Raw genomic sequence first — 12,087 nt, 5'->3', positions numbered from 1 at the left:
CGATCCCAGCATCCTGGGATCGAGTCCCACATCGGGCTCCTTGCTCAGCGGGGAGCCTGCTTCTCCCTCTGCCTCTGCCTGCCATTCTGTCTGCCTGTGCTCGCTCTCTCCCCCTCTCTCTCTGATAAATAAATAAAATCTTTAAAAAAAAAAAAAAAGGAAAGAACAAAAGCCACATGATACTCTCAACAGATGTAGAAAAAGCATTTCAAAAGCGCAGCATCCTTTCTTGATTAAAATTCTTCACAGTGTAGAGCATATCTCAATATGATAATAAGCCATATAAGAAAAACCTACAGCAAATTGTCATTCTCAATGGAGAAAAACAGAGCTTTCCCCTAAGGTCTAGAACACAGCAGGGCTGTCCACTATCATCATGCTATTTAACATAGTACTGGAAGTCCTAGCCTCAGCAATCAGACAACAAAAAGAATCAAAGGGCATCCAAATCACCATAAAAGTCAAACTCATTCTTGGCAGATGATATGATATTTTATGAGGAAACCCAAAGCACTCCACCCGAAAACTGCCAGAACTCATACAGGAACTCAGTAGTGTCAGGATACAAAAAATATCAATGCACAAAAATCAGCTGCATTTCTATACACCAACAACAAGACAGAGAAATTAAGGAGTCAATCCCATTTACAACTGCACCCAAAACCATAAAATACCTAGGAATAAATCTAACCAAAGAGGTGAAGAATCTGTACTCAAAAAACTATGGAATACTCAAATTCAAATACTGAATAAGACAAAGAAATAGAAAAGCATTCATGCTCATAGATTGGAAGAACAAATACTGTGAAAATGTCTGTGCTACCTAGAGCAACCTACATATTTAATGCAATCCCCATCAAAATACCATCAACTCTTTTCAATGAAATGGAACCAAAAAATCCTAAAACTTGTATGGAACCAGAAAAGACCCTGAGTAGCCAGAGGAATGCTGAAAAAGAAAACCAAAATTTGTGGCATCACAATTCTGGACTTCAAGCTCTATTACAAAGCTGTAATCATCAAGACAATATGGTACACATAGATCAATGGAACAGAACAAACCCTCAACTCCATGGTCAACTGAACTTCAACAAAGCAGGAAAGAACATCTAGTGAAAAGAAAACAATACCTTCAACAAATGCTGTTGAGAAAATTGGATCGTCACATGCAGAAAAATGAAACTGGACCATTTCCTTATACCACACATAAAAACACTCCAAATGAATGAAAGACCTAAATGTGGGACAGTAATCCATCAAAATCCTAGAGGGGAACACAGGCAGCAACATCTTTGATCTGGGCCACAGCAACTTCTTCCTAGAAACACTGCCGAAGGCAAGGGAAGCAAGGGCAAAAATGAACTACTGGGACTTCATCAAGATAAAAAGCTTTTGCACAGCAAAGTAAAGAGTCAGCAAAACCAAAAGAAAACAGACAGAATAGGAGAAGATATCTGCAAATGACCTATCAGATAAAGGGTTAGTATCCAAAATCTCTAAAGAATTTATCCAACTCAACACCCAAAGAATGAAGAATCCAAACAAGAAATGGGCAGAAGGCATAACCAGACACCTCTGCAGAGAAGACATCCAAATGGCCAACACATGAAAAAGTGCCCAACATCACTCGGCATCAGGGAAAACAAATCAAAACCACAGTGAGATACCACTTCACACCTGTGAGAATGGCTAAAATTAACAAGTCAGGAAACAACAGATGTTGGTGAGGATGTGAAGAAAGGGGAACCCTCTTACACTGTTGGTGGGAATGCAAGCTGGTGCAGCCACTCTGGAAAACAGTATGGAGGTTCCTCAAAAAGTTGAAAATAGAGCTACCCTACAACCCAGCAACTGCACTACTGGGTATTCACCCTAAAGATACAAATGTATTGATCTGAAAGGCACGTGCACCTGAATGTTTATAGCAGCAATGCCCACAATAGCCAAACTATAGAAAGAGCCTAGATGTCCATCAACAGATGAATCGACAAAGAAGATGCAGGGTGTGTGTGTGTGTGTATACATACATACATACACACACATATGTATATGTATGTATATATATCCACATCCATGCAAATGGATGTGGATAGAACTAGAGGGTATTATACTAAGTGAAATATATATATATGTGTGTGTGTGTATATATGTATATATGTATGTGTGTGTATATCTCAACTCATCAGGTTACGCTTCCTAATTCTGATAGAGATGAGTATCTGTAAACGTCCTAGCACTCCCAATAACCTCCCCTCCCATCCCATCCCCAAAATAAGCTCAAGAGAAAAATGCCAGGTATTATAAGAATCATCAAGGAAAACAATTACTGCGTATTTGCCTGCAATACCAAATCCGTGCAGGCATGCGCGCGTGTGCACACACACACACAAAATGTGTAAATGTTAACAAGATTTAGCTATTAATATCAACTGTCTTAATTTTTTTGTTATTCTTTCAACATAATCATTTACACCTTAGTTTTAATTACTTATAACGCTATTGCACTCATCGAAGTGTCTTGTCTTGATCCTTAATGGCATTTATTTAGGAAATCACAGTTAAGTTTCTACAAAATAAAAGCAAACAAAAAGTTTATAGAATATAGTGTAATAAAGTAGTAGTATCAAAGAACTTGAAAGCAAGAAACTAGCTCTGGACTCAACATCTAGCTAAATAATTTTGTAAAAGTCATTTCATATCTAGATTAACACTGCTTATCTGTAAAATGAACTTGGCCCAGAGTCTAGAAAATCCATAACATCCTTTCCATTAGAACTACTATTTCAAAAAAACATATGTAAAGTAGGCCTTAAGGATTTCTCTCCTGTGGTCTGAAACTGTGCTGAGCTCTAACTCAAACTAAATATAACATGTGCTCTTACAAAAATCAGCGAGACTTTGTAAATAAGAGTTAAGTCACTCACAAACACCACTCCTGAAGTTCCTTCAAATTTTTATTTTTTTATATACTTTATATATTATATATAAAATACATTGTTATATCATATATTTTCATATATATTTATAATTATCAAATATTATTTGAAGGTAATAATGTTACCTCAAAGACTTACTCTTTAATAAAGTCAACTACATTTGAAACATTCTTTTGAACACTGAATTTTATTCCATTTATTCTAGTCTACAAGCCTCATATATCCACTTCGAAGTTTTGTGTCAAGCAGCTCCCTATATAATTGTCAAGTAAATGTCTCCACTAAGGATAATCTTTGCTCTCCATAGTTTCCATTTGCATGACCTTCAGTTAGCATCATTTAAGTAACACACCAGTTCCCCAACAACATGGGTAAAGCTTCAGTTAGCAGTCTCCTGTGGGTGACTGCATTAAGTACAAACTTTGCTGCTAGCTCCCTAGTCCACAAATCACTATGTAAATAATAGAGGAGCATCCTAACCAGAGGCCAATCACTTCACATCTTTCAAAATCTGTTGATGCACAGACTGCACATCTGTTAGTTACATATAGACAGCAATGCTTATAATAGTGTTGCCTCCCTGTCTGCCAGGGGTAAACTCATGTGACATTCTCATTTTTTTAAAGACTTTATTTACTTGAGAGAGAGACAGTATGAGAAGAGACAGCACAAGTTGCAGGGGGGCACCAGAAGAGAAGCAGAGTCCCCACCAAGCAGGGAACCAGATGCAGGGCTCAATCCTCAGACCCTGAGATCATGACCTGAGCAGAAGACAGACACTTAACCCACTGAGCCACCCAGGCACCCAAACCCATGAGACACTCTATAAAAACGGCCAAAAAAGGAAATTAGCCAACAAAGATCAAAGTACAACAAAGAAATGAAAACTGAAAGAGCAGCAAGAACAAAAACTGGTAACACTGAAGTGAAATGTGAATCAGATGAAAATAGTTGAGAAGAAATACTCGACCATAAAGTGTAGACTGTAGACAGACTGTAGATGAACAGCCATATAAACTTTGTGAATGAGAGCTTATGGATGTATATGAGAGAAGTAATTTAAGAAAAGGATGACAATGTTCCAGAGGAAGTAAAACACTTCACAATCAACAAAGTCACAGATTACTTCCTAACATAAAAAGCACAAAGGATAAAATACTGAAAATGATTCCACCTTAGAAGTAGGACAATTCATCAAAGCACTGAAAAGATGCTTGCCCCACATTATATTAGAAAACAGAAGTACTATTCAAACTACTCCTAACAAGTATTTTTTAAAAAATAAAACACTCTAATTCTTGATGTTTCATGTTTAGAGTACTAAACAAATATTAGCTTTGTAATTTTTTTTTCATTTTCCTATATACTTGTAACCACAGGAAGAGTTTTTAATGTCTGAACAAACATTTTCAAAAGTCACAGAATAATAATTTTTCTTACTTAATAAAATTGTATTGGGGGCACCTGGGTGGCTTGGTCAGTTAAGCATCTTACTTTGGCTCAGGTCATGATCTCAAGGTATTGGGATCAAGCCTCATCAGGTTCTGTGCTCAGCAGGGAGTCTGTTTGTCCCTCTTCCTCTCCCAAAGCCCCCTGCCAACTCATGCTCTCTCAGTCTCTGTCTCAAAAAACTAAACAAGCAAACAAAATCTTAAAAAGAAAAAAAAAAGTGCTTTGAACAGTTTCAGTTTGAATGGTCATTTTTACCATTCTGTAGTACTATGCAAAGGGATGTCTGCCTGTATAATAAGGTTGTATCATTTAATCATATTGTCAAGAGCAAGCATGTATCAAGAGTATGCAGGTTCTTAATGGACAAAGAAAAATATCAGGCCAGTTAGTATAAGTCTCAAGAGAAAAATGCACTTACTAGACTACTACAATTCGGTTCCATTGTTTAGTTCCCAGATTGTAGGTTGTAATTTACATATGCAGATCTCTTCTGTTCCAATCCCCAGATTCTGCCCATATGTCTTCATCTTAAAGATGGGGAAAATCATGTTGTCCAACCTTTTCATAGAAAGGATGGGGAAAGCAAGGCTTAAGAGACTCAGTGGCATGCCTATTATGCCTCAGTAATCTATCAGGGACGAGGAAGGAAATTAAAACAATACTAATCTAGTTCTCGTTCCTGTATAACACAATGCTGCCCACTTCTGAAAAGGGCAATTAAGTTTTATTTTGGTTTTGTTTTTCAACCATATGGCTTACACAGACCCACTATCAAAGAAAAAAAGACTCCATTTTTTCCTGAACCTCTCATTAAAGACATTTTACAATCATCAGCATTCAGACTACAACAGTGTAACACTACTGTAACTTAAGTGATAAGAAATTTTTAAATGTTTCATATTGGAATGTATCCTAGATGGGATCCTGAGACAGAAAATGTACATTAGTTACTCTAATGTACAATCTTCTATGTACTATCTTCACAACTTCCCTGTAAAACTACAACAATTCTAGGGCACCTGGGGGGCTCAGTGCTTTAAAGCCTCTGCCTTTGGCTCAGGTCATTATCTCTGGGTCCTGGGATTAAGCCCTGCATCTGGGCTCTCTGCTCAGCAGGGAGCTTGCTTTCCCCCCTCTCTCTCTGTTGTGATCTCTCTCTCTGTCAAATAAATAAATAAAATCTTTAAAAAAAAAAAAAAAACTAGAACTATTCTAAAATTTAAAAAAAAAAATTTAAGATTTTATTTATTTGAGAGAATAAGAGAGAAGAGAGAACATTACAGGAGGGAGGGTCAGAGGGAGAAGCAGACTCCCTGCTGAACAGGGAACCCCATGCAGGACTAGATCCTGGAACTCCAGGATCATGACCTGAGCCAAAGACAGTTGCTTAACCAAATGAGCCACCCAGGTGCCCCCCCAAAAAATTTTTTGGAGTATTTTTTTTGCACAAATTTTTTTATCTATGTCTTTTCTTAGTGCTAGGATATAATTAAGTTTTTTAATCAAAGATACTAAATGTACTAATAAATTACTATTCCTTGAAGTAGTTTTTCTTAAGCTATGTCCTATGAAATCCTCTTGAACCCCAGAAGTAACTATGCCTCTTGGAAAAGGGGAACCCAGGCAGTGGGTCTCCACCATAGCCCCATTTCCATTCATAAGAAGAATCTTAACAGTCTGAAACAAAGATTCTGCTAGAATGAAAAGTGTGGAAGTCACTCTTAAGCATAAAAGGAAGTAAGATTCATGATTTGAAGAATATTCACAAATTTGAGGGAAATTCACAAATTCACAGTTCCTCATAACATAAAGAACATTAGACTGAGAACAAAAAACCCCGAATTATAATCTCGAGTCTATCACTATGTATAATCTTGTATTTCTTTAGGCCTCAGTCTTCTCATCTGCAAAGCAAGAGAACCAATAGTTCCCATTCTAATCAGAATTTTTTCTCCCCAATTTTCTTCTAATAAGAGGAAGGGTAAAAGTATATGACTTAGATAACGCACATTAAAATATACTGCCTTAGAAAAGATCAAAAAGTATTTGTCAGGTGTCTCTTCTTTTTGGCCTACCAAATAACTAATTTTATCCAAGATTATTTTGTCTATGTACATTTCTAAATGATTCTCTTTTTTCAAAGTTTATTTATTTCTTTTTTTTAGTAATCTCTACACCCAAAATGGGACTTGAACCCAAGACTACAAAATCAAGAGTTCCATGCTCAGACTGAGCCAGCCAGGCACCCCCAAACATGTACATTATTACATCCATCTAGCTCATCTCACTTTAAATTTCCAGTTACATCACATTTATTTCACAAATATATACTGACTATTTCCCTTTCATGCCACCAAGAAGCAAATACAAAAATATAGCTAACAGGAAGTTTAATTTAAAAAGCCCAGGGATGCCTGGGTGGCTCAGTGGGTTAAAGCCCTGCCTTCGGCTCAGGTCATGATCTCAGGGTCTTCGGATCAAGTCCCGCATTGGGCTCTTTGCTCAGCGGGGAGCCTGCTTCCTCCTTTCTCTCTCTCTCTCTGCCTGCCTCTCTGCCTACTTGTGATCTCTGTCAAGTAAATAAATAAAATCTTAAAAAAAAAAAAAAAAGAAAGAAAGAAAAGAAAAGCCCAAAGCTGCACTCCTATCCCTCTCAAGTCAATACTGTCAATACTGTAAGGCACATAAAATGAATAGAATAGTGAAATTTACCAGGGCAAGTTTTTAGCAATAGTTTCAAAATGAATTTCAGTGGTTTAAGAAAACCCAAATGCCTAAATTACATCCTTATTAATTATGCTAAGTCTTCAAATTTCATAAATCTAAGAACAGTGAAAATGTAACATTGTGATGCTGAAGTATAAACTAGAAAACATAGGCATTCGATGTATAAGGAAATGTGCCAATAATCAGCAACATCTTTATAATTTATATTATAAAATGTCTAAAAGTGACTTAAAAAAACCTAAAATTGGTTAACAAAAAATATCTGCCATTAATGTCATCTAATATTTGGTCTTTCCAAAATATCTCCACACTTTCTTATAGGTATAATGTTAGGGGGAAAAAATCATGTTTAAATAAACAATGCAATCCGCAAAGTGAAAACTATCAAATTAAAATGCACCATTTTATTATTAAATTTTCAAGAACCCATAGGTACTAAGCACAATGCTTAAAAAGATATGACCCATTCACAAGCGCACTGGATTTCGAACAGTTTTAACAGTAAAATCTCATTTTTTAAATAATCCTTTACTAGTTCGCTCTGACCTCAAGTATTTTCCCAACGCTAAAACTGTTAAGGATCCCATCACCTATGACATCTGTAAATAAAGATGAGCCTTAAAAGACACATTCATTAAAATGTATGTTGAATGTATTCTGAGGTATTACAAGTTACAGTAACATACAATGCAACCATTCTTTAGCACAATATAGGTTTAAAAATTCGTTCTATTATGCAATGACGGCGTAAAAAACTAAATCACACTGTTCTATAACCTGGTTTCAATAATGACTAAGAAAAATGAAAGAGCAAAAGCGTATGTTTAAGTAGTCAAACTTAACATTTTCATTTTTAACATTTTTTAAAATGGTCATGCTTTGAAAATTTCAGCGTTAATATTTAATTTCAAAGTCTGTGCTCACTGGAAACCAAGCACTGTACACCGTACAAGAGAACAGCTTAACAGCCTATCTAAAACACCACTTCAATTAGCTTTTCCTTGCTCCATGCTTTTAACTTGCACTAGTTTTGTATTTAAATAAATAAAAAGACAACACGAATTCAGTCAGGTAAGAATAGTCATAATTTTTCCTCTATTACAAAGAGCAACAGTCTTCTTCGTGCTCTTCTCCTCCACCCCTTTAAAGGCAAGTCCAAGAGAACGTAATCCCCACACTACCCAGGATGCCCCTTACCCCGAAACCCTTCCGTGCCTGAGTTTGACACCGCCCACCGTGGGCCTCCTCTCCTCCCTCCCACACCGTCTTCCGCTCCGCAATCGGACCCGCACCAGCCAGACCCAGCTAGTGCGCCCGCGCCGGAGCCACCCCGCCCCCAGCCCGCGGGCGCGCGGCCGACGCGCAAGCACGACCCGCCGCCCCCGACGGCCGCCCCGGGCCCTCAGCGCCGGCGCCCTGCTCGCCTGGACCCTCCCCGCTCCCGGGCTTCGCTCCACTGGGAGCCAGGTGTCCGAGAAGGCGCACTCCGGATTCTCCCATAAAGTCAGGACTCGGCCGCCAGAAGCAGGCAGAGGGGCAAAGCCGGGCTGGAGTGGGAATGCAGGCAGCCCAACCCGGGAACAGACCTGTGGAGACCGCCATCTTCTCCTGCAGCCCGACGCAGCCGCCTGCACGCACAGCGACGTCAGTGCCACTTCCGGGAGCGCGCTGCCCCGCCCCTCGTCCTCCGCTTCCCGGAGTGCGTCAAGTGGGCTCCGCCCTCGGAGGCCTTCTTTCAGGTCACTTAGCCCAAGGGTATGCTGGAGCTCAGGGCTGTGTGGGAGGCTTTTTAAGATTCCTCTCCTGATTCAAAGTAAAAATTAAAAGAAAAAGTTTATTGGGACATCTTTTGAGTCAGTTATCATAATGTAGAACAAAAAGAGAGAATATTTTTAAAATGCATGTGCAATGGAAGGGAGGGGAATTTAATTTTTTTTTTTTTTTAATTTTTAGAAGAGGCGTATGCAGTATGGCAATCTCGTGTATTATGAACTCGTGCCTGAGGATGTGCTGTAAGGGAGACAGCGCAGGTTTGCACAACCTTAATCTGTTCAACAATACACATAAAGAAATCTCATTAAGAATGTTTTGTAGTGATTAAATATGGAAATATTTTTATATATTGAATTAAGAGAAGTATATTGTTAGAAGTCATAGCAAAATAGGGCATTGACAATTTTGTGTTGAAAAATGATTCAGAGAAGTTAGAAAATGCAGAAAACCTCTTTAGAATTAAATGAATTTATTGCATTCATATTTTGCTTTTGAGGTATGCATGATAGTGAAACACTAAAATCTATGTCTAAGTAGGAAAGCTCTTTCAGAAACATCTAATATAAAATTTGTAAGTAATTAGGAAGTATGTTCAAAAAGCAAAGATTTTACATCCTTATAGCAACACAGTAGAAACATTACCATTAATATTATGGAACTATCATGGCTCTCAATACCATCCTTGCAAATACAATTAGTAATATTTGATACTACCATCCCCATTTTATAAGAAATGAAAATAAACCCCAAAGAGCTTAAATTACTTTCCTAAGAGCGTGAATCTACCAATAGTTGCAACAGAGCTAGTGTTCAGATAAAATTCTGAATCCCAAGTCAATTCTCACTTCATTTCTGGTTGCCCTTACAATGCTGGGCCTGGTAGTAAATGCTGATGCTGCTGTAGTAGTACTCAGAGTCTGAAGTCTTTCATTCGTTCTTTTTTTCTTTCTTTCTTTCTTTCTTTCTCTCTTTTTTTAAGAGTTATTTGACAGAGAATGAGAGAGCACAAGCAAGGGGAGTGGCAGAGGGAGAGGAAGAAGCAGCGCTGAGCAGGGACCCTGATGTGGGGCTCAATCCCAGGACCCTGATATCATGACCCCAGCAGAAGGCAGCCGTTTAACTGATTAAGCCACCAAGGCACCCCTACCCCATCTCTTAACCTGTGTCTGAAGTTTTGGGAAAAGAAAGGCTCTATTCTTAATTTCTGAATGTGCAGCACCAGTTGCTTTTTCTTTCTCGTCAGTCCCAGCTCTGTCTCATAACATCAAGTGACGCTACTCAGCATTCTTTTAATGTTTGTTTCACTCTCTGTAGTAGGCAAACCTCTAAGATGGCTCCCAGTGATACCCTCTTGGTGTCCATGCCCTTGTTTTTATAATTCCCTTGCCTTTTATGGGGGCTGAGTTTACTAACTAGCTTTCAGTGAATAAAGTAAGACAACAATGTTGGGATATCACTTTTGAGATTATGTTTTAGAAAGATTAGATTCCATCTATAACACTCTCTCTTGCTCTCTCGCTTCCCCCAAGGATCACCAACTGCCATATGGAGAGCTACCCCAGAGTGAAGCCCAGCTTGCAAGGAACTGATACCCGCTTCTGGCCAACAGCCGTGGAAGTAAGGCCCTCAGTTCAATAGCCATGAAGAACTGAATCCTGTCAACAAGCACTGCTGTTTGAGCTTGAAAGCATATCCTGCCCTAGTTAAGTCTGAAGATGACACTGCAGTTCTGCCCAACACCTAATTGCCATGCTGCTAGGACCCAGCTAAGGCATGCCCAGATTCCTGAACCACAGAAAATAAAATAAATGAGATGATATGTTGGCTGTTTTAAGCCACTAAGTTTGGGGATAATTTGTTATGAAGCAATAAGAAACTAATACATTCTCCCTGCTTACTGTTATTCTTTGTTAACTATTCTTGCAAACATTGTTTGAGTAACCATTATCATACATTTTTTACGAATGTCCACTTATATTTGGATGTTGATGAACTTCTGCTGACATATACCTACCATTGTATTAGGTTAGACTGATGGATAATGGCATTTAATAGATTAAATCCTATCCTCCCCACAACAGAATCAAAATTAACTAGCAAAACATTGACCAAATTCAATTCTACTTTACCAACTGTAGACATTTTCTCAAGAAATGCTTTAATCTTAATGCTGCTAATAAACACATGAGCCTACAAGCAGCTCTCTCCCCCGTCAAGCCTTAAAAGGAGACCACAGATCCTGAACTGACATATAGATTAAAGCCCTGCAGAGAACCCAGTTGACCCATGCCCCGGACTCCTGACTCACAGATGCTGTCAAAACATAAATGGAAGTTGTTTAAGCTACCAAGATGGTGATAATTGCAGACAAGTTCTGTCCACATCTGACTTTTTAACTGGCTAACAAGCCAGTTAACTTGTTGACTCAGGAAATGGTAAAGCCTCAAAAATCAATGCAGTCATAGATTTTATCACAAATGGGAAGCTCAGTACCTGTAATTGAAACACTATTATGTACATATACACTTACAAAACCTCATTATTCATTCTGAGAATATTTCTGTCTTCTCAGAATTTTATTTTATTGGGGCACCTGGGTGGCTCAGTGGGTTAAAGTTTCTGCCTTCGGCTCAGGTCATGGTCTTAGGATCTGAATCTGGGATCGAGCCCCGCATTGGGCTCTCTGCTCAGCAGGGAACCTGCTTCCTCCTCTCTCTCTGCCTGCCTCGCTGCCTACTTGTAATCTCTGTCTATCAAATAAATAAATAAAAACCTTTTAAAATTTTTAAAAGAAAAAGAATTTTATTTTTATTTTCATTTTATATTTTTATTTATTTATTTATTAAGATTTTATTTATTTATTTGAGAGCGAGACAGTGAGAAAGAGCATGAGAGGGGAGAAAGTCAGAGGGAGAAGCAGACTCTCCAAGGAGCAGGGAGCCTGATATGGGACTCCATCCCAGGACCCTGGGATCATGACCTGAGCCAAAGGCAGTCGCTTAACCAACTGAGCCACCCGGGCGCCCTTATTTTTTATTTTTAAAGATTTTATTTATTCATTGGACAGAGAGAGAGCACAAGCAGGCAGAGGCAGATGGAGAAGCAGGCTTCCTGCTGAGCAGGGAACCCAACGTGGGCTCGATCCCAGGACCCCGGGATCATGACCTGAGCTGAAGGCAGATGCTTAACCACCTGAGCC

General features: G+C 38.7%; 1 protein-coding gene and 1 long non-coding RNA gene across 3 annotated transcripts in view; one reads left to right on the top strand and one right to left on the bottom strand.

Annotated features, from left to right (window-relative positions):
• Positions 1-8,864, bottom strand: part of UBE2V2 (ubiquitin conjugating enzyme E2 V2) — a 61,422-nt gene extending 52,558 nt beyond the window's left edge. The window contains exon 1 of one of the 2 annotated variants that reach the window (XM_059394564.1): positions 8,702-8,864. In XM_059394564.1, coding sequence (XP_059250547.1) covers positions 8,702-8,717 — 16 coding nt within the window. In that variant the 5' untranslated portion in view covers positions 8,718-8,864. Of the gene's footprint in view, positions 1-8,312; positions 8,394-8,701 lie in introns of those variants that run through there. The other variant, XM_059394565.1, reaches the window with a different exon arrangement.
• A 4-nt stretch (positions 8,865-8,868) lies between these two features.
• On the top strand, positions 8,869-11,629 carry LOC132014007 (uncharacterized). The gene is made up of 3 exons (XR_009403181.1): positions 8,869-8,928; positions 9,069-9,145; positions 10,418-11,629. It is a non-coding gene; the product is annotated as an uncharacterized LOC132014007 (long non-coding RNA).
• The last annotated feature ends 458 nt before the right edge of the window (positions 11,630-12,087 follow it).

This window comes from Mustela nigripes, chromosome 3 (genome assembly GCF_022355385.1).
Source record: "Mustela nigripes isolate SB6536 chromosome 3, MUSNIG.SB6536, whole genome shotgun sequence".
In the NCBI taxonomy this organism is placed as follows: Eukaryota; Metazoa; Chordata; class Mammalia; order Carnivora; family Mustelidae; genus Mustela; species Mustela nigripes.
This window is presented reverse-complemented; position numbering and strand designations above follow the sequence as displayed.